The sequence below is a fragment of the Dermacentor albipictus genome, chromosome 2 (assembly GCF_038994185.2).
Source record: "Dermacentor albipictus isolate Rhodes 1998 colony chromosome 2, USDA_Dalb.pri_finalv2, whole genome shotgun sequence".
Taxonomy (NCBI): Eukaryota; Metazoa; Arthropoda; class Arachnida; order Ixodida; family Ixodidae; genus Dermacentor; species Dermacentor albipictus.
In genome coordinates, this window is record NC_091822.1 from 158,039,853 (window position 1) to 158,063,643 (window position 23,791).

Genomic DNA, 23,791 nt, shown 5'->3' on the forward strand with positions numbered 1-23,791 from the left:
AGGAGCACCCGAGCTAAAGCTTCCTCCAGCAAAATTCCTGGCTACGCCACTGGCCCCGTGTAATATATATATATATATATATATATATATATATATATATATATATATATATATATATATATATATATATATATATATACACACACAGACATGGGGCCACTGGCGTAGCCCCCCCCGAACAAAATTTCTGGCTACGCCACTGAAGTCTAGCAGTAACGATACAACGAACAAACTTCGAATTCTTTATTTCCGGTGAAGTGCTATTTACACAATAAAAATGCAGTCCAGGAAGCACTAATAACACCATCAAGCTTAAACTCGTTGCTCGAAAGTTCGAATGCCATGCTATGATAAAGGCCAGAAATATGGAAGGCATATTGATAGCAACTTAACGCTGGATAGACGATAATGGTTGAAAGACTTAGCTGCAAAGTGCATTTACTGACCCACACATTCTGGAATGCAGACGCGCATCCATGCTTTTCGCATCAGAAAGAGTGCGTATAGCTTTATTCAGTCGTAATGTTATAAAGCGTGCGCAGTATGTAATACCATTACGGAGACGGCAGCAGCAGAGCTGGTAGAGACATCTTCTGGCAGTTTGTGCAACCGTAAAGCGTCATATTTAAACGGTTTTCGTGCTACGTCACTGTTCTAGTCACGGGAAAAGAAAAAAAAAACATTAGTACATTCGGTGATTAAGATGCTGCCAACGCCTTTGTGCTGCAGCTGCTGTGTTGTGCATTGCCCCCCATTGCGCAATAATAACTTCATGCGCTCTGCTTCGACTCAACGTTATAAGATGGCGCCTCCACCACTGCTTTTCTGCGTCTCCACTATTCTGTATCGCCTAAACGGTAACGCGTAAACGGACAAGCTAATTACTATCGTTAACGCGCGAGACGGTCTACGTCACCGACACGTGATCGTGTGCAGGTTCCGTAGGTAGGCGCCGCCATCACCAGCCCAATCATTTAGCCCAATCACGCGCTGACTTCACAACCGGCTAGAGGCGGGAAGTCGCAGTGGTTGGTGACCTTGTTGAAGTGCAGGCCCGGCGCGCAGTCCATCTTCATGCCGAATCCCGCGCTGCAGACGGTGTACTTGGTGCAGTCGTCCGGATCTGGCACGTAGAGGGGAACCATGCCATCGGTCGGCGGGCAGCTGGGATCGGAGGGCTGACCACCGGCGCCAGGTGGCGCACCGCCAGCTCCACCGGACGCCGCCGGTGGTGCACCGGCGCCGAACCCGCCGAACGCACCGGGGCTGCCCCCGTAACCACCCGGGGGTGGCGGATTTGCGGGCGGCCCGCCTGGACTGGCGAACAGTGCCGCCGACGTCACGGACACGGTGACGGTCGCAACGAACACAGCGAACAAGAATGTCGGGTACCCCATTGCCGTCGTCGTCTGTGTGGCTTTTTTGTCGCAGGAGCTGAAGAAATGAAAAGAGAGAGAGAGTGAAGATGTGTCACCCAATCTAAGGACGACCGCTGCTGTTGGCATTCTTGTCTTCCAGTGCCGTTGCACGCCTGTGCTATGTCAGAGTGCTTTGACACAAATAATTGACTACGCTAAATCACTCCATTGTGATGTGGTCACAGGGACGCCAACGCATAATTGGAAACAGCAGCGATCATTTGTGGGGTCGAGCTCAAATTTCCTGACGAATGTTATTGTAGCGCGTGACAACGTTACGCTTACATGCTAACTTCACGATTTCGGATCTTCTTGAACCTATGTCCAGCAGCTGAAGGTTATTATGTCAAGAAATGCTAAATTATAATACCGTCCGAAGCTGTATGAAAGACAATGCAAGAGGTCCCCTTACTCCCCCCGCCCCCCGCACCCCATTCCTTGCATCGCTCTTATTGATTTTCTCTTCTTACGTGTTTTCTTCTTCAGAGACACGCTCGCTGATGCTGATCGATCTCTCCACTTAAGCAGCTGTTTTTAGGTCTTACAAACTCTTTTCTTCTGCCCCAGTTTAGGAATCGCTTGAAGTGAAGAATTAGGTGTTAAAAACCCAAGTAACCAACAGGGCCGGTCCGGGAACGGGTGGGGGGCGAGGTGCAGAGTTAGCGATGGGTCGATGTACGACCGCACAGTTTGTAGCATTCCACCAATGAATACCCTAATTATCTCACCCGTCATATACGGTAGCATATAAGGCGATAAGCCATGCGAACGTCTCTATAGCTTATAGTTAATGTCAGCATCCCCTCCTTACTCTTTTTAAAACGAGCGGGGCTGGATACTTTGAAATCCAGCTCAAGTGACGGCATCAACTTCACTATACTTCTGGGGCTATTTCAGTACGTTACGAGGATCTGTGCGCCAATGCTCAATACTAGCATTACACTGGCGGATAATGCGCGGCTCATCTGAACTTTCAATGCTTGGTTTAAACGACGCCGGTAAGACCGTTCAGTTGCTATCAGCTCGTTTGGCAAAGTCGTAAGAGAGTAGGTTGTAACCTTTCTTCACTACAGTACAGTAAACCAGTCGTCATACCATTGCCGTCGCCTCGCTGTTGTCATCGCACTTAAGCTATGCATCACGCGCGCAATGGTTCGCCATAAACAAAATGTTGGCCCAGCTGGTAACGCTTTTGAGAACTCCAAACGATACTGGATAGCTATAGCGACTTGCAAAATGTTTTGCACAACATCGATTTGGACAGTACATTTGCTTGAAATATGTAGTTTTACGTAGTCGAACACATAAGCCCACAAAAAGATGGACGGTCCGCAGGAAGTCTGTAGATAATTTAGAGATTGCTTATATATATATATATATATATATATATATATATATATATATATATATATATATATATATATATATATATATATATATATATATATATATATATATATATATATATATATATATATATATATTCTTTTACCCAGGGCGTGAACCAGCATGTCAGACGAAGAGAACGCTTTCCGCAAATGTCCTCTAGTTGTTAGGCGCGATGACAAGCGGTATTTCCCTGCTTTTCCAAACGTTGCAAGATTATTCGACGAGTGGCGGCGCATTTAACTTTGCAGAGGCATTGCGGGCAGAGGAAATGCCGGCTTTAATATTTCTGCAAGACCCGACAATCACCTGTGATTTTAACGCCACCACCGTAAGCGGCATTCAGAATTGACACCATATCCAGTTTTACTTTCGGCACAACTGACACTATTGCTGCTCTCCACAGGTTCGTTTCCTGTACAAAGCGCCAACTCTACGAGACAAAAGACCCAGCCAAGGCGAGCGAACCCCACCACACCACGAAATAGGGAACGTGCACCTTTTCTCACCTTTCTGTGTACGGGGACTGGAATGAGCCGACTAGTTGGGTAGCGATGTCGCGTGTCTGTGACGGGGAGAACCGAGCAGGCCTGCCTTTTCTACCACGTCGCGGAGTCCGCGCGTCCTTCCTTTATCGCGAACACGCGTTTTCGTGGGTCCAACCGGCTCGTAAGAAAAAGGGTCCCGAGATAAGACTCCTGTGACGTCGACAGGGGTTGCCGCTACTTCACGTCACTTCGTTCTCAGCGTGGAAATGCACGCGGCACTCGGCCGGATGCCGGTAGACGGACGTCTCGAGGTGAGGTTGTTAAGCCATAAAAGAATGGATAATTGCTCCTGGTTTTGCGAGTGCGCAAAAGGAAAGTCTAGAAACGAGATAACTAGGTGAGCTAGGTAAATTCTGCGGAGCTCGAAAAACGAAAACACGCTGGCACGAGGTTGCATACATGCCCAACTTCGCACCTACGTACTCGCTTTTCACGTGTGCCGTCACAGATATTTGAATTGATGTGCCTGCGCCGTTACGGCATGGGTGTTGTGAACAGCGAACTTCTGCCACTTTGTTCCAACGTCATCAAATGTGGCACGGTGTTAAAAAATGGCTGTGGCTTAGGTAAGGTTAAGCCCAGGATGCGAAGCATACTAGCCTTTATTTTAGTTGTTGAACCACTGTTTAGCCTGGTGAACTGCTGTTGCTTGGCTATATTTGGTTCGGCTAGACGAAGAAACAACTCATGCATTACTTCTTCGCCTTCAAGAGTGGAACGCGACAGCGTTCCCGTCGACCCGCCAAGGGGTGTAAGACAATGGGCTACAGGGCAGCGACTACGCGCCCCGCATTGGACGCGGTGAGCGTCGAGCAAAGCAGCGTTCGGCGCGGCAACGAAATGTGCGCCTGAGCAAGAGACGCACGCCTTAGAAACAGCGCGTTTCTAAGGCAACACCGCATTCACTAGAGGCGCTTTTGTACCGCTTTGAAGCGTTGTACTCGTGGCTCAGTGGTAGCGTCTCCGTCCCACACTCCGGAGACCCTGGTTCGATTCCCACCCAGCCCGTCTTGCAAGAGTTGAGCCAAAGCCACTTCTCCTCTGTCGTGACGTCACGGTGTCACGTGATTTCATGGTCACCGCCGCGCCTGAGGAGCTGGGTTGAGCCCTCGTAATATGCTTCGCATAAAAAATGAAATTATGGGGTTTTACGTGCCAAAACCACTTTCCGATTATGAGGCACGCCGTAGTGGAGGACTCCGGAGATTTCGACCACCTGGGGTACTTTAATGTGCACCTAAATCTAAGTACACGGGTGTTTTCGCATTTCGCCTCAATCGAAATGCGGCCGCCGTGGCCAGGATTCAATCCCGCGACCTCGGGCTCAGCAGCCCAACACCATAGCCACTGAGCAACCACGGCGGGTTGCGTTGAAGCAGGCGCACCTATACGGGTGTATCAATTCGAACAAAGGAACTATTTTGTACCGAACGCGATTATTGTACTGGAGTGGTTGCTTGGGCTAGTTGGTAATTCATGTGACCAATGCACTAGGACTTGCTGAGGAACAAGGACTGCGAGAGAGACGACGTACGCGTACACAGCTCAGTGTACGTCGTCTCCCTCTGTCTTTGTCGTTCGCGCTGTACGTCATTTTTCATCGCGATTTTTGTACCAAATACGGTACATTTGGTAACGTCTGAATAGAGTAGCAGCGGTTCGCTGGTCAGAGAGGCCCTAACCCCAAACTCGTGGTGAAACCCGTTCAATAAGTGTGTATTAACATAGTCGCAAGACGGCGTCCAGGTCGCAGTTATGCGCTTTGATGTGCTCGTAGAAATCGTGTAGTGTAGTGAACTGTGGTGGTGGTGGTGGTGGTGGTGGTGGTGGTGGTGGTGGTGGTGGTGGTGGTGGTGGCAAATTAATTTTGTCCGGCAAGGTCATAGGGTGGGCTTCGCCATGCCTAGGCGTCTGCCACGAGCCCTTGAGCTCAGGCTTCGTCGTCAGCCCACTGGACCACCCACATTTGATCTTCTAGGGCTGAGCATGAAGGGTATCCCTAATGAGTCCACCTAGTGGACTGTCCATTTCGGCCACTGCTGATTGGCTGGGGCCGCTCGTCTCCTCCTCCCTCGTACAGGTGCATCCAATCAGCAGCAGTATAAATGGACAGTCCACTAGGTGGATTCTTACAGAATACCTCCCCTGAGCAGCACAGCACACCAACGCTAGGGGAGGCTTTCACTAGAGGCTGTCTCCCCGTTGCTACTCGTCAGCTCGTTGCATTCCCAGAGCATATGCTTGAGAGTTGCTCTTGAACAACGTAACTTATATTCGTTTGTCCTGTATGTATCTGGATAAATTATATCCAGATAGATCCAAGATCACGTTACCGTATCAACTCGCCCAGCTTTCTATCCTTTTGCATCACCTATAATGATCCAGCCTGGCCACCTCCGCTTGTTTCTCTGCATTCGTTGTTTCCGTAAGGCGCGGTCTCCTAGTAGGATCGTGTCGGACTATCGTTGCCATCGTTTTGAGACTTCGATCTCGATTTGGATCTGCCCCTGGGTCTCGAGCGGCTTCTTCCTCTGGGTCCTCCTTTTTCTTTGTGTCCGGCAATCTAGGAATGGGTTCTGAGCGATCCCTCGTCTGAATGTTTCCTCCGTCCTCTCTTGCTCTTGTCTCTTTGTTGCACCCGTTGTTGTCTGTTGTTTGGATCTCTTTGTTCCATTTTGTGGTGTTGTAATTTTCCTTTCCTGATTTCTCTTTCTCCTTTTTCTCTCCTTCTTTCCCATCTTCGCTTCCTGACTAGGTATAAGAATTCCACATCTCGCCACACACCTGTGGTCTCCATGTTGGGTGGCCCTTTCCACACAACTGGCACTTTGTTACGCACTCATGATCTTGTTGTTGTGGGTTGTTCTTTCCACATCCACGGCAGATTTTGTCACGGGGATTACGGCACACGCGTCCGCTCTGTGCCCAAGTCTGCCGCATTCGTAACATATCGCGACCTGTTTTTTGTATAACGCACAACGAACAAGCGAGGCACCATAGTTCACAAATTTCGGCACGTAGGACCCGTCGAATACGATGATCACTGGTCGTGTTTCCCATTCTTTTGGCGCAGAGCACACTAGAATTTCTCGACGCGACCAATTTTCTCGTGATTTCTTCTGGACTCTTATGGTACCCTAGCTGGATGGATTTTCTGGCCCTACTCTGTATGCACTGGTCTCATATTCCTTGTTCCCCATGCGTAATCTGGTTAAAGCGACGTATTGTTCGCCCCATCCACTCAAGATGTGCTGAAGACTTTTATGTTTTGTCTGTTGTTTAGCCAGATGTTGTCATCTTTTTCTTCTCATTCAATTCCTATTTCTAGGCATATGCTTTGTTGTATTTGGTCGACTGCGTGTTCGGTCACGTTGAAACCTCCTCTTGGTCTTAATATTATTCTGTAGCCTTTTCTGTATTTGGTAAATTGGGCATGAGGCTTTGCAATATTGCAACTCTCGCGAACTGCGCTAAAAAACAACAAAAGACACCATTTCGATGGTACTTCTTCGTGAAGCTTTGATGACAAGACTTACAAGGTTGCAGTGTTCTATTCCCCTTTCCCTTAACTCCATTGTTGACTAGCAAACCAGACGTTCCTGTGACTTACCTCCCTGCTTTTGCTCTCCTTCCTTTGTCTCTCTTAAGTGCGAGTAGAAAGAAGGTTGAGAAGTAAGAAATTTAAAAAATTCGCTGTTTCGCCCTAAAGGTGAAGCACCGATTGCGATAGCAAATTGGTAGAAAGCTATACGAAGTAAGGATAGCAGTTATTTTTCGACCGTATAAACTTGTAAGCAATCGCTCACAAACTAAATTAACAAGCACGGTGCCACGTGCGCACAGGTTAGCGTGAACGCACTTCGCTGTCAAAACGCTGGAGTGAGGAATCGCGGCAGCAGCAGCGAGCGAATTTACCTACATGCATTTCTCGCTTCAACGCGAACGGAACGTCGATAGCACCGCGCATACGTAGATATACCGGCACTGCACGCACTCTGCAAACATCGCAGATCGCTTTGACGATGAGGCCCGCGCGGGCGCGCACTTTGGCCACGTCGCAGATCGCTTTCAAGATACGGCGGCCGCACGGTCACGCCTTAAGCAGCAGCAGTTGGAGAAGAAGGCCCCCCTCCCTCGCCTCACCCCCGTGCCTCGCGCGCGACATAAGATTGCTGTCGCAATTAAGGAAAGATATCTGTAGCCATGTTAGAGTACCATACGCGCGAGTACCGCTCCGACAGGCGTAACAAACACCATATTGCTTTTGACAGCGCAATCTCTTGCTCCACCTATGTTTCCATGCCATGGTGGAACGTAGTTTCCCTTTTTCTGGGTATCACAGATGTTGTGCTGCTTGGCTACAGGAATCAGGCTGCTCGAATGTTTGTTTAGAAAAAGTTTATTCAACATGAGACGATACGAACACTGATTCACAATCACGACAAAATTCCACCAGGACCATCACATATGGAAAGTACGAAGCACTGTATACACGGCATGTTTTCAAAGAAGTGTCCGAGTCCTCACTCACTAACATATAACCACATATAGACGCACACAACATACAGTTACACCGAAACTAATTGTCACGTTATATAAAATGATGTTGATATGTACAGTGTACAAAATGGTTATGTACAATTATGATGCGACGGAGACATTTTACATAATTTTGAAGTGTTGCTATGAGGTGGGTATCTACAAAAATGATCAGGTATGCAACATCCCGCACAAACAGAAGTCACAGGCACCTACATTCTGTGCACATTCAGTGAACACCTCTGATGGCCTGGCTACAAGAACCAGGCTGGTCGAAAATTAAGCCGTACGCGTCTATCAGACACTGACAGGAAACGGCATGACCACTGTCGAAGGAACTCTTCTTCCCCTATAAAGAACAACTCCTCTGACAGAAACGACAGTAGCTCAAAGTGGAGCCTCCCCAGAAGTGGAAACATAGCACGTCGACGATGTCCCGCGGCAACTGCCTCGCACCGGTTACGCCATAGACGAAAGGCCCCTGCAGCAATTAAAAGTCACGCATAGTGGCCACGTGAGCAGCGACCGGGTGTAATAAAGCGGTTAACTCCAAGGCCACGGAAACCAATATGCACGGCCCTCCAAAATACCGTGGCAACGAAGCATTGCAGCAGCACATGTTTAATGGATTCCTGAAGGGGGCAATTTGGACACAGTGAAGATGGGACTACGCCCCACCGCTCTAACCTGTCCCAAGTTGGAAGCACTTGCCACCCTAGACGCCACATGAAGTCGCGTTGGTGGCTTGGCAGAAATGAGGCCTAAAATACGAAGGGAATCGCTCTTTTGAAGACGGAAAAGGGGACTGTCTGTGGCGAAGCAATGAACAAGTAACGACATTTTGAAAAATTTAGCGCAGCACCTGGAATATTTCCGTACTCAGTGAAAACTCGAAGGCACTGGGATAAGCTATCTTCATTACCGAGATACAATGTGACGTCATCGGCGAAGCCTGTCACCTTCACAACACTGCTACCACGCAGTGGGAGACCAGTCGCATAAGGGTCTCTCAGTACTGAGCTCAAGAATGGCTCAGAACTGAGCACAAAGGGTACTGGGGATAGAGGGCACCACGAGTAACGGGAAAGGTGCACTTTGCCGACCATCAAGAAACAACTTCAGATAATTGAACAGGCAGTCCTAATAAGTTCAACAAAATTTGATGAAAAGCCGAACGAGGTCAGTACAGTAAATGGGTAGCTATGTTCAAGGCGATCGAATGCCTTTTCTTGATCTGGAAAAACTAAGAGACCACGTGCTGGCCTGGTTAGTCTGTATGTCATTATGTCACGCGTAACGAATTAAAGACTGTGTATCTCTCTGCCAGAGACTGAGCATGCCTGATAGTGCCCTATTACGGAAGGCATCAGCTTCTCATGCACCAGGTGACAAACAGCTGTGAAGGTTTTGTAGTCAACGTTGAGAAGCGTGTGATTGGCCTCCATTCCTGTGAACGAACTGATGATGGATCGTGCTTAAAGGACCCCTGAAACGGTTCGGACAAATTTTGTAGGCGCGTAGGGTACAGCTTAAGTAGAACATTCGCACCACAATTTAAGTGAAGCGTTACGTTTTAATGGAGCTGCAAGCGATTAGAAGTTACCCTCCTCCCTAGCTATGCTTTTCCTCCTCAACTCGCTCGCCGAGGGAGCGCCGCTAAGCTCCGCCTTCACTGGTTCAGCGTCACGATGCGACGTCATATCGTTCACTTCCGGTTGTTTAGGAGCACGCCCCCTCCCGCGCGAGACCTCTCCGCTAGCCGCTTGGCCGTCGACCGAGAGCTATCGAAGCAGCGTGCGTTGCGAGCATTCTGTCGTAGCGCCGAACGTGTCCGGTACTCCGCTAAAAACAGGCAAGCTGGTCATTTCGGCAAATGACTGGAGGCATAAACTCAAGCTGATGAAGGAACTTTAGCGTAGAAGTACGTGAGCAGCCTGATCGGTCTGCACGGTCCAGACACTTGCTGGCGCAGCGCTTAACCAGTCAAACAAAGCGCTAATATTGCTCTAACCAAGTGTAAAGCATTTTAAACATTTATAAATCAACGTGTTGATGATTACACTCCTGCGAAAAATACACACCAGCAGCAAAGAAGAATACACTTCGTTGCTACTACTGTGTATGGTTGAGCTCTGTGCCACCAGGTGGCTGCACCATGCAGACCATTCGCATTTGCCCTTCTGCTCATCTCGTGGCTCATCCCGGCACAGTCAAGCGGCCATACCCGGTCCCCTTGCGCTTGCGTTTGCCCTAATACTGGACTGGCGAAACAGTATTGTGTTAGTAGTCTTCCGGTGTAAAGTGACGACCACAAACGCGTGGCGCCGATCGGATACCGGCAGTCCCATGCGCAGCAGCCAGTTCGCTTGTATACTGCCTTGCAGAGGGACACGATGTCGCAGCTTGACATATTGCCAGTCGCTAGGTTTGCAGTCCACAAGGCAACAAAGTCGAATCATAGTGCTCGCGAAAAGACTGAGACCGACTCTGACCGCGGAGCTCTCGTCAAAATGGAGTACGTTGTAACACAAGCAGACTACACTTGCTGTGTGCCGGAAGTGCTGAAGTGTACTGAAAAATTGTTCTTGTGCATTCTCTTTATATTACTTTCTTTTTATAAAAACAAATGAACTAACATTCCAACTATTACGAAGATTATTTGTTTACCATACAGTTGGAAAAATTATCGACCACGTGCCCTGGTCAGCCAATGAGATAGCTCGCCCACGTGACGTCATATGGGTTATTTGCATCATATGGGCTGCAAGCAGGAAACTACATAAATCCAGTATGGGCGTCACACGTACTGAAAGACGAAGATGTAGACGATAAATGTAAGAGATGCGGGGAGAGGGGGACCCTCGACCATATAATCTGGCAATGCGTAGACTTCCCAGGTGTCAAGGAAGGAATAAATAGTAGAGAAGGCTGGGACACCCTTCTGCAAAGCGCGGACCCCGCCATGCAGAGGAGAGCTATCCATCTGGCGGCAGAGGCCGCGAAGAGTCAACAACTCTTTGCCTGCATCTAGTCGCGGAGACCCCCACCCCTGTCCCTAGGCCTGCGCGCCAGGGGCAGGGAGTAGGGGGTCTCCTTCTCTGATGGAAATAAATGTTTTTGGAACGGAACGGAACGGATGCATCATATGGGTAGGGGCGGCTTAAAACTCCGCCGAGCAGTGTGCTACGATCGGCAGCGATGTGTATTTTTAAAACCTTATAATAAATTACACGCTTTACGCAGAGCACTTAGATGCATCAATTAATGATCAGAAGGACATACTCTAACGACTCAGTACGTTTGTAGAAAATCGCCAAAATCGTTTCAGGGTCCCTTTAAGTATCAGCACAATACGACCCTCGCGAAAACTAGACGGGAATTCAAAGTTCTCAAAACAGCGGCTGATAGCAGATGCGAAAGCGGCACCAATATCTTCCCACAGCGTTAAGTAAAACTCAACGGGTAACCCGTCCGGCCCTGGGGCTGAACCACGCTTCATGGAAGATAATGCTGCCTTCACTTCACCAGCTGATGGTGGTGCACAAAGACGGTCAGCTACCTCAGGTGGAACGTGAGGCAGCCCACTAAGCACTGTATGCAATCCTAGAGAGCCAGGATCTATTTACATAGTCGTACGCGCCATGTTTTCAAAATGCGTTACAAAGAGCGAATAATCACGCGCGGGAGGCGACGTAACAGGAAGTGCTCTTGGGGCCACAGAACCGAATGCATTCGCCGGTTTAAAAGCGAGTTTCTTGCAAAGCGTAGAGTTTCAGGGTGTGCACATGGATTACGTCTGCATTGCCAAGCAGCAGCTGACAAAGACGACGCTGCGATGAGGCGTTGGAAACGCCTCCGTAGCTCATGCTGCCGTGACCGCACCAACGGAGTCAGTTGATTATCCCGAAGGGCAATGCGGAGCTTTGTGGCAGTATTCGCCAGTTCTTCTGACATATGTCGTCTGAGTGCACGTCCTTCACGGAAGAATGCAAACGCCACTGCACCTTGAGCGCGTCCCACGTCTCTGGGTCGGATCTAGGAACAGAGGCGTCCAAGACGCTTGACAAACAAGAGCGCGAACACGCGTCATGTAGAACGCGGATGTCTAGACGCCAAGGTTTTACCGATGAGGAAGCAGGGAAGCGAATTTCAAGTAAAACTGGTCTGTTACCGGAAATATAAACAAGAGATGAAGGTAACGTTATCACATCAGACCGGGTGACATATTGAGCTAAATTGCCTGGCTCATAGATACGGTCTAACCTGCTTGAAGACGCGCCGCGTCGCCACGTCCAGACAAATAAAGAACCATAAAAAAGTCGATATGTATCCAGCAACGAAAAATGCTGGACGAGGCGACGCAACTCCCGTGCTTCCCAATCTGGGCGACCCCAGCCCAGGACTTGCACATCTGCTCGCGTGTGTAAAACACAAATAATATCCCCAACAAGAACCACGTGACGACCGTCCTGAAAATGCACGTCCAGGTCACGAAAAATATAATCGGACTTGGTGAAAAAGTTTGTTTCTTGCAGAAACAGAATGTCACAATTGTTAACGCAGGCCGCACTGATAATTTCGGCTTGTTCTATAGGGCTTCGGAAACCCTGTGCATTTAATGAGATAATTTTCAGGGTGCCGGCCATATTTATTTAGAAGTGTCGCCTAACTGATCTGGTCGTGTTGTTCAAGTCGGCGCCCCGGGAACAATTCTAGGTGACCTGCAGTACACACGTCACTTCTTCGACCCTCCCGAAGAAGGCCGAGGTTTCTTTGGCCGTTGTAACTCGGCGCGACGATCCGGGGCGCCGTCCGAGCCAGAAGCTGACGCGTGGGCACGCTTTAAGCTGGAACCGCATGGCGCGTTTTTCGCGAGCGAAAAACGCGACGGGCGGCAAACGCCCGCGTTGGCGCCGACGCGCGAGCACCCGTACGAAAAAAAGGAGCGGCGCTTTCGCGCCGCGTTTTCCGGGTTGCCAGACAACATAACTCTCAACGACAGGTATTGTCTCTGTTACCGCATATATAATATGCCCTTAAACTTACAGAACACTACAATAAAAATAATCTGAGTGTAATAAGACAGTGACATTTCTTTCCGAAGTGTATTTATCAAGCTTAATTTCAAGCAGCAGTATTGTTTGCGAAACTGCGACTATGTACCTTCCGCATGCTGAGAAGCCGCTGCTTGGATACAATTTCACATATAAAAAGGAGGGTCGGCCGCTTACTACCGAGCAGAAGAGGCGATTGCTACTATTAATGGAGATACTGATACTGACGCAAGAAAAAAATGCGGGTCAGGAGGTACATGTGGGTGCGGCCTGCCTGTTTGAGAAGAGAGCGAGCACCATACACTGGTAATATTATTAGCCAATTGTCTTGCCAGTATTAGCGATGAGACGCGACGCTTCTCAACTTTAGTTATTAGGGCCTCGTTGAAGGTTGCTTTGTTCATTTTAGGTGAACGCGATGCGCGAACCAACACGATGCGCGAACGAAATCACGGTAGCACATGTTTTCCTCGACGCGCGCGCCAGTTCTGCCGAGAAAAAAAAAATTCTGCCAAGGAGGTTCCGTCGAGATGCGCAGAGAGTAGGGCCATCTGGTGGCAAAAAAAGAACCAAAATGTCACGTGACCAAATGTCACGTGACTTACCTGAACTCTGATTGGTGGACACGCGCGCGCGACGCTTTTTTTTCTACTCCGAGCAGCAACACGCGGCGGCGCGATTTCATGATGGATCCTGCTGGGCACGCGTCAAAATGACGCGCGCGTCCCACCATCCGCGCGTCAATCGCGCGTGAAATCGCGCCATGCGGTTCCGCCTTACGTCTCGTGGGACCGCCATTAATTCGTCGAGTCCATCCACGCTTGGTGAAAGTCCAACGCTGCTATCGACTCCGAGGCTGAAGCTATTTTCAGATGATGATGATGCTGGTAGCGGTTGGGCTGCGGGATCGATGACATCGCCGCCGACAGCTTCTGCAGCCGGGGGGTCGTTCAGTGCAATGGAGCAGTGGCTTCTGCAGAAGCGTCACAAATCGGGTGTGGCGTTGCAAGCGACGCAAATGAGGCGGATGAAAGCACCGCAGACTTCGTTTCAACAACTTTTTTTCAATAAATTCGCTCACCAACGGCAATACTTCGGAATCGAGTGCTCGAGCGAAAAACTACTTGTAAGCCATAACAAGCAACCCCATTACCTGCCCTAAGTAATACTCTCTATTTCGACCGACGTCTCCTTTACCATTCGCGATAATTTTGAAGCTTATGCAGCATTCCTAACAAGTTGATTATTAGGCATGTTTCTTTTTACTTAATTGCTTCTCGTTGGAGACAACAAATCTAAAATAGTAAGATAAATGTCTGAACAGTGTTTCGTTTCCGAAAGGTATAGACATCCACATTTTTTTTCCCCCGATTTCTTTTACGTACTGGTTTTCTTCCAAACCAGTGGCGTACTCATTACAAGAGAATCATCGCTTTTGCCAACATTGTGACACCAGTAAACATGGCAATGGCGGAAGCTGTCGCTGCAGTGGTTCCCATATAAACTTTATGACACTTTATTGCCAGTAAACATGGCAATGGCGGAAGCTGTCACTGCAGTGGTTCCCCTATCACGTCGGCGTCCAAGGCAAGGAGGAGGCTGCCGCCATGGCAAAGGAAGCGCTCCCCGCCACTGTACCCTTCATCACCGTTGTAACGGCCATGCAACATACACGTTGCAGTTTACACCTTACGGCGCTTCACCCGGATCGGCGCGTCGTCAGCGGTCGACCCCCACGTCCCCTTCCTGATCGCCGCCTCACAAGGCAGGAGGGTTTCTCCTGCTGCGGCTCTGGACCGGCTGCTCCGGGACGACATCCCGCAGGTACAGCAAAGGCCTGGCTCTGTCCCCGGCCTGCTCAATGTGCAGAGAGATCGAAACAATCGAACAACTTCTTTATTTCTGCCCCGCTTTCTGCAAAATTTGAGGAACCACTCTATTCTGTGAAGGAGGCTGACCAATGAGGCTGTAGGCACATCACAAAGCGTTAGACACGGGTACATGTATTTACTTGTACTTATAAAACAGCGCTGAAAAGTTGAAGCATAGAGACCGGAATAGCTGTTCTATAAGTACGTTATTCCAACTAGCCCCAACGCAAGCCCTAATAAACGTATTTATTTTCATCATTTGGTAATGGTAGTGACAATAGTTTTGTGAATACTGCAATATACGCTCATTGGTTTGGTTATAACCTTAATTGAATTCTGCAGTTTTACGCGCCCAAATAACGATTTAATTATGAGGCAGACCGTAGTGGGGGACTTCGGATTAAGTTTAACCACCAGGGGATCTTTAGCGTGCGCCCGATGAACGGGACATGGGCGTTGTTGCATTTCGCCCCCACCGAAATGCGGCCACCCCAACTGTGATTTCATACCGCGACCTCATGCTTAGGAGCACTACACCATAGCCGATAAGCCACCGCGGCAGGTGTTTACAACCTTAGACACAATCTTGGCCAAAGTTAAATCGACACACGACCGTTGTTGCGTACTTGAGCGACTTGGATTTGTGTGGCACTTCGAACCGATCTCTTCTAGCACAAACTGAGTCAATCATTTCTTTTCTGGCTTTGAAATGTCCACATTGAAGTCTCTAATGATGATCAGCGGGGTAGTGTCATCACGGCTAATCCTTGCAAAGCGCTTGGTCATGTACTTCTAGATGTCACACGTGGGTGTGCTCGGGGATATATATACAGTGGACATCACAATGCCGTCTTTCGTTTGTACGGCACAGACATTCCCACAGTCGGTGGCATTGTCCTCTTGCGAGTCGAGGGTGTATGGCTGTACATGCATTTTGTGCTTTGGGTGTATGGCAGTGCCTCCTGCTCGTGAATCTGTGTGTTGTTCACAAAAGATTCACAAATGTGAAACAATGCATATTGAATGATTCATTTCATTTATTATTATTATTATTATTATTATTATTATTATTATTATTATTATTATTATTATTATTATTATTATTATTGCCTGTAAAAATCACTATCATGCACGCCTTAGCATACAGTGGGTTATGTTATGGCATTACATTGTTCGGGTTTTGCTCATCTCGATGGCTCTGTCGAATTGACAGAATTCTAAAAAATATGTTGAAGTCCATTGCTTATAACTCTTCCTCGGCCGACAATGTGAACATGTTTATACATCTGGGTCTTCCGTCATTTAAAACTTTGTTCACTCAAACGGTTGTGGTGAGACATTTCTGGAACCATGATTTCAAACAGGAATATATTGCTCCCCGTGCACTGCGGAAAGCATTGCGTTTTATAATACCGCACTTGAACACACAGTTTGGTAAAGCAAGTAGGTATGCTTCTGTCCCAAGAATATTCAATGACCTACCTGATCACATATTTACTACAACGTCGAAACGAAACTTGAAAAAAATGTTGAAGGCACTGTAAGTTATGTATAATACTACATGTCTTCTTTTCTTGTTTCTTGTATTTCTTTTGTCACTGATTTCAGCTGAGTTTCTGTTTCATTTTGTTGTGATAAGCTTCACCAGCTTTTCATTTCTGTACATGTCGCCATTTTGTCTTTGTTTGCCGACATGCCGGGCCAAGTCACGCAAGCCACTTCCTTGGCTTTGACGGGCCTGCCTTTGATGTACGATCATTGTAAGATGACAACAACAACAACAACAACAACAACAACAACAACAACAACTATTATTATTATTATTATTATTATTATTATTATTATTATTATTATTATTATTATTATTATTATTGTTGGCAGAGTGTTTGAAGTCTGCTTCACCTAGGCCGCGGGTCGGCCCGGTATTCCGCTATCTCCGACATCGGCCCACGCTCACGTTCCTTTCTTTATTTTGGCACAAACAGGGAAAATTACCCTGAAATCTTGATTTATTTATTCCTATTGATTTACTTATTTCAGATCTATTTCATTTGTCATTTTTATTATTAATTATTATTATTAGTGGTAGAGTTCGCGAAGTCCGCTTCACCGCTACGCATCGGCCCGGTATTGCACTACCTTCTGGATGGGCCCACATTTTTTCCCACGAACGCGACAAATGCTCCGGGAGACAGAGGTATACACCTTCGTTGTAAAAAAGCATGAAGGCATTCCCAGTACAGGTGTTCACGCCGGTTGGTGGATCACGCAAACATTGGTAATGCTCGCATGCTTCCTGATGTGATGATTCCCGTTGCCGTAAAGTCTTTCTTCGAACGAAGGCCGGTCTTCCAACTGGTCGAGCCCACCGGACGTCTCTTCACACGGCCTCTGGGGAAGCTGGTCGTGGTGTGTCGCGCACGCAAATTATTCGTTGTCAGAAATCTCAAAGGCAAGGCGTAGCTCCGCTGACGGCGATTATAGCCTTCGAGATTTGCCCACCAAACGCGGCAGCCTGTCGAATAAGCCGAATTGCGACTGTTCGGCTGCGCGGCGATCAGTGAATAAAATGTTGACGAAAAAAAATTGCTGGCGTCTTTCTTTAATTTTCATTTTTGCCCGTGTGTGTGTGTGTGTGTGTGTGTGTGTGTGTGTGTGTGTGTGTGTGTGTGTGTGTGTGTGTGTGTGTGTGTGTGTGTGTGTGTGTGTGTGTCATCCTCCCTTTTTACAGTGCTTTGACAAACCCAGGGAAAGTCGTGAGGACATTTTTTTTCTTTCTAACGCCGAAGCATACCAACATACTGCCGACATATACGAGGAAAGCTGTACGTCATCGTTAAACGTTTCAGGGAAACTCAAAGAAACGAATCCGTCAAATCAAGGAAGAGAAAGGGTAAGTGGGGAGTATACAGTTTCACAAAGAGTCATGTTTGTGTGAATTATGACTTCCTGCACAAAGGAAATAAAAAAATCGGTCGTGTTCTCAGGTTTCATTTTCGCGAGAGCTACACATGCAGGGTGTAATAAGGGAAGACGAATGGGCAACTTGAAGATAACCTTCGTGTAGAAGCGTTTCGCGAGCTGTCTTCAAAAACGCATTCAGACTAGGATACATAGCGCAAAAAATTACACAGGGACAAGCAGAACACAGGACGAGCGCTAACTTTCAACAATTGATTTATTGCAGCTGGTGAGTATATATATACTCACTGGGACGCCACTACAATAGAACACACTGAAGGGAAGGGGGAAAAGACAGTCATGTGAATACTATGCCCAAAAATTCAAGCTCTTTCCTTGATAAAAATATAGACGGCGAGCTAACGCACTCGTCACCTGCTCTGGCTATCTCAGCTGCTTCCACAATTTCCCTCGTAATCTTATTCTTGTTCTTATCTTAGTCTTATTCTTATTCTTGAAAACGCGTAGGCCAAACCGAACCAACCACCCTGTGCATTAAAGGCGGCTCGGAACTCTGGTTATAAACAGACCATAAGTCAAAGCCAAGTGGTTGGCGACAACGCATGTTTGCGCTAATCTAACGCGCAAACGCTGACTCACGTTGCTGTATCCAAGCACAAACTCGCTCACGCTACGGAGAGAATCGCCGTTACCTATACGGAGTGAAGCTTTTCAAGAAAGCCGAAATGGCGCTTTCCAAGTAGTTCCACTTCTTTTTTTCTTCTTCTCACTCTAACCGCGCTTTTCAGAACCATATCGTTTTGCAAGGCGCACTGGTAAATCAACTTCCAGCGAACTCGTAACGGGAGTACGTGAGATCACCTTTACGTTCGCAGAAAGCTTCATCGGTGAAAGACAAAGAGGAAAAAAGTGTTTTCTCTCTTTCGTTTTAGAAGCGCTGTTAAGTGGCAGGCGTATACGCCTGTCATCGTGTTAATCCTGAACAAGTTGTACTGGGTTGGCAAGGGGGCATGACGCTCACATATGCACAATAAAAAGCATGGCACCCAAAAGGATTGCTCGTCTCGTGATGAACACATTCACACTAAGGGGTGTAACCAAATCCTTAGTGAGAACAAGTGAAGTTTTTTTTTTCTCCGACGACTTTTTATTTAATTATAGACCGTTTCATCGGGCGAGGAGGATAGGGCGCGCGGAGAGCCTTTCCTCCTCTCTGGCTTGGGCGATCCGGCGCGGCGCAGCTTGAAAGTATTGCTGTCGCGTGCTGTGGAACGATTTCTTGGTGTTTTAGATCGTACTCTGTGAACTTTACGCCGTGTCCTTTCATATAAGGTCGTCAGGGAAGCCTTTCGGTGCATCGGTAACTACAATAGGCGGAAATATCTTTTGGGGGCGCGAAAATGTGCCGCGTTTTATCAGCCGCGGTGTACGCACATTATCAGTCGCGGTGTGTGTATGTGTTAACTATTTTACTTATATCGGTTTTAACTCGGCAAAGAAAACCGGTGTATCTTTATTAGCAGCATGAAATGGTAAATCTTCTCAATATCTGATCGCTTGGCATAGGGAGTAAAACATAAAGCATAAGAGCGCATGCTCGAGCACGGCCAACCTAAGGCAACCGCGAAACATCTAAGCGGCAGGCGCAATGAAATATTTGTGATGCACCGGCATCGTTCTCGTGCATTTCAAGTCTAGTAGGCTTGAAATTACCATATGTCTACGCTAGCCTTCCTGCATGAGGTCGATGGCGCTGCTCAACACAGCGATCACTGCGGTTGGTGATCCAGCACGGTACATATGTAAGCTGTGCGCTTGGGCATTGCTTTTTGGCCTGCATACAGCCATAATATATGAGGGATCGCATAAAAAGAATGCGATGCCTATTTTTGTGGGCAAAATTTCCGTAATACGTGTGAGTGCGTCGTAGAGAACGGAACGAACACAACCGAAAAAGAAATTCGGGTATCATCCTCTTTCTAGAAAACGCAAGAGAAAACAGGCTAACACCGCAACAGGGCCTCGCATAGTCACGCCGCACAACGTTTATAAATACATAACCGCTGATGCGGTATGCTTGGACCAAGCGGTATATAGAACGAAGATATATGTAGTCCAGCACCTACCACTGCTTAGGACGCTCGCGCAGTTCGTAAACAGTCCCTTTGTTGGACAAGCGTAATTTAGACAGTAGGGTATGCTGCTATCACTTGTCAAAACTATTTTATTCAGGGGCGGAAACCTCATCGATCGAACCAAGTAGTCAGGCAATGTAACCTGCAGCGAACAGTCTGCACGCTTGTCAAAGTATAACATCACAGCTCCATATCGTAGCAGAACGGTACTTACGCTCACGCTGTTACGATCGTCGCGTATGTTTCATGGCTCCTAAACCGCAGCTTAGAAATAGAGGACAATACTGCAATAAGGTCACATTATGACTGGAACATTCAGAGCTACACAATTAATCTCTGAGGCTGATTGTAGACTCGAATATGCGCGCACACATCGCGCTGCGTGTTCCGTCCACCTCAACGCCAGCAGAAATTCCGGCCATGACGCCTTAACCCACTTCAGCACGTCTCACAGAACCGTTTACCACGTAGAACACACACGTAATACTAAACAGGCCACACGACGGCGAAAACAAACGCCAGAACCTGCCGCCGAGCGTATACCTGCCATGCAAAAGACCGCTTTCACCCAAGCCAGTATGGCGCTGCTCATAGGCGGCGCCACTGCGCTCACAATATGGCGGCGCCTACGAAAAAACGGTCTATATGCCGGGTAAACATGACGGTAGCTGTGACAGACGAGACGATAGTTGCGTGAAATAAGCATTGATGGCTATCCACGTGAAACGCTCGTGCCAGATATAATTTGGTGCGCACTACGCGGTCGGAAGTAAAATTAAATTATGCGGTTTTACGTGCCAAAACCACTTTATGATTATGAGGCACGCCGTAGTGGAGGACTCCGGAAATTTCGACCACCTGGGGCTCTTTAACGTGCACCTAAATCTAAGTACACGGGTGTTTTCGCATTTCGCCCCCATCGAAATGCGGCCGCCGTGAGCGGGATTCGATCCCGCGACCTCGTGCTCAGCATCCCAACACCATAGCCACTGAGCAACCACAGCGGGTGCGGTCGGAAGTAGGATAGAATTTTCAGGTATGGCTTCTCTCTTCGAAGGAGTAGTTGAAGCCACTTGAAGACAACAAAACACCTTTAAGGGTGCAAAATTATATTTCTGCCTAGGACGCTGTGCAGTTATGTACACGGCGTTACGCAACTCTACAGAAGGCCTTTCTGAGGATATTAATCACGGCTCTAGATTCACTGGCACGAAAATGACTATACACAACGGCCCAACTCGTGTTTCGAGGAGAAGTAATAAGAGAGCCATGCGCGCTTTAAGTCCCCGATACACTCCCCTCCTCCACTACCCCGCCACCGCCACCACCCCCGCCTTTGACGCGCGCGAAAGCAAAGCGCGGCTCAGACACCTAGCGCCCTCTGAACATAGCGATGCGAAACCGGCACCCGCAGTAGTCGAGGGCTCCGCGCTACCGTGCGTGGAACTATCCCAGTGTATGAACGACATCTGGCCAGAAGATGGCGGCGATGTTTGCGTTGCTCAGTTATGGTGCTTCTTGCTTTGCATATTTCAGCACTTCTGAGTTTAGCGGAAAGCTTGTCCTATTTTTTCTTTTATTCTAAATTCAATTTTTTTTTTGCAGTGCACTTGCTGAATAGAGCTTACTCTCTTTTTTTTAATTGAAAGAATTTCTGGAAGCAATGCTATAGCGTGGTTAGTCCACTTGCTAATTGTATTATCCGTAATGCTCAAGTGTAGTGTTCGCCCCTTCAAAGTTAATCATCTCTTAAGAGGTTTACAGATGTCAGGAACTGAGGGTCACTACAAAAAATAATAATAAATTCAGCAGAAGACATTCTGACATGTCTCCTGACCTAAATGCGGGAAGAAAAGAATAAAACAGCTTGGCGGGGTCCAGGAGACTGACTCAAGGCAACGTGTAACAAGTCGTTTATTCACAATTAATCAGTACAGGAGGATTTCACAAGCAAAATAAGCTAACCACACAAAAGTAGCAATAATATTATTAATTATAGCTAATGTACTCTCACTCCTGATCCTGAAGTCTTGTTTGATTTGAACTTGATTGCAGGTATCTAAATAAATTAAGCCTGTAGCTTTCAGTGTCCTTGATAGCCGCTTGGCATCGGCAAATAATAGTATCGGACTTAGGAGGAAATTGAAGGCATTACAATGTAAAAGGCATAACAGAAGTAGACCATCCTGCCACTAAATGGATAAACTGTTCAACGCAGCGTAGCATTAAATACACATGACAAATCAAAGTAAAAATGGCCCGAATTTATTTTGTAACGTCTGCGCACGACGGCGACGACTGGATCAAGTTATTTAGTTACACGTGGAGCTCTTGGCACTTCAACACTTTAAATACCCGAAAAGTAAAAGAAAATCCGAGCTTTGGGATGTGGCGTTGTTTTGATCGCCTGTTCCCGGCGCTGTTAGAGGAGGCCCAGAGTGTTCTCCACTTTTCGACAACGCTGTAGCACTTTCTAGGCTGCGGGAGCGCTGGGCTTGCCGGGAGGGTTCTTCAGCTGACCGATTCCAGGGTTCGGTTGTCCGAGAAGGATCGGGTAGCCGGGCCCGCTCAAAAGGCTCATGTCTGAAAGAGCCAACAGTATACAGTGGAGGTTGTCAATAGGCTCATACTTACGTCATGCAGCAGGCTATGGTTCTCTGGAAGGCTGTACCTGAGCCTATTCATTGAAGACCATCATATATATCAGATAAGGTAAAACGTAAAAGAAAAAGTAATTCGCAACGTGTGCATGGAAGGGCACATCTGGCAGGGGCTACTCTTACCGAAATAAGCATCCTTCTTGATGCCGGGTGGCCCCGTCAGCTTCGTTGGGTCTTCTGGCGGGACTGAAACAAAACGGGCTCGTCAAATTCAAGCTATAGCTTCTCGGTACACCTGATGAGATGTGCTGCTAGGGGGACGCTTATTGATTCATTGTGTTAGTTGATGTTATTAGGCGTGAGGGTTCTACCCAGGTGCGTCACCTCCAGGATGGGGCCGCTTTACAAATCACGCTAAAACAATTTTGAGGTAACATATGGCGCACTGGTATCAGGATGACCGCACCATGATTACACCTTCGATTACACGGCTTCCTGGATGGGCCACCATTGGTTACGTTGTCTCCGGGATCGGCCCGTTTATTCGGCCAGAAAATTATCCACGCGAAATTAGGAAAAGAGCGATATAAAGTTTCTCTTTAATAAGGTAATGTCAACAAAGGCAATCATGCAAGTTGTGATATTTCAATAACACTCGTTCAAATCCACCAACTTACTTTCTTCACAGCCGGCGAGCGGCGGATAGTCGCAGTGGTTGGTGACGCTGTTGAAGTGCAGCCCTGGCGGGCAGTCGAGCTTCATGCCGAAGCCACCACTGCACACCGTGTATTTGGTGCAGTCGTCGGGATCGGGCACGTACAGAGGGACCATGCCGTTGGTTGGCGGGCAGCTGGGCTCAGAGGGCATGGTCATTCCGGGAGCAGCGCCGGCCGCGCCCGGGTATCCTGGAAATCCTGAACCGCCAGGGGGCCCGAACGCCGGCCCCGCTGCGCCGCCTGGAGGGCCACCGGCCGAGAAGGGCGCCCCTACCGGTGAAACGGCGAAGCCGCTGCCAAAGCTGGCGGCCGTGGCTGGAACCACGACAAGCGCCAGGAACGCGGCAATGGGCAGCATGGTGATCTTAGTTTCTAGAAATAGAGAAAGAAATGCGAGTTCAGTTGCGTGGCATCGCAATAGCACGTCGCGAAGACATTGATCGTGACCTAAACGTCCGCGGGTTGTTCGCAGGAGTAGGGCGGTGGTGAATAAGTAAACGATGCGAAACCTTTACGCATTGGACAGCGTTGGGCCAGATGTTTGCCGCGCAAGTTCCCTCCTAGTAGGACAGCTGTTTGGCGTCCTACCACTCCAGAAGTAG

At 48.0% G+C, this 23,791-nt stretch overlaps 1 protein-coding gene across 1 annotated transcript; it reads right to left on the reverse strand.

The window, feature by feature from the left end:
• Positions 1-228: 228 nt before the first annotated feature.
• On the reverse strand, positions 229-23,558 carry LOC139055786 (basic salivary proline-rich protein 2-like). Its single transcript, XM_070533332.1, has 7 exons — positions 23,151-23,558; positions 22,657-22,719; positions 22,353-22,456; positions 15,690-15,790; positions 5,085-5,303; positions 3,314-3,433; positions 229-1,434 (listed from the first exon to the last, which is right to left on the reverse strand). The coding sequence occupies exons 1-7, from the start codon at positions 23,545-23,547 to the stop codon at positions 984-986; spliced, it is 1,455 nt and encodes a 484-aa protein (XP_070389433.1). The 5' UTR covers positions 23,548-23,558; the 3' UTR covers positions 229-983.
• Positions 23,559-23,791: the final 233 nt, after the last annotated feature.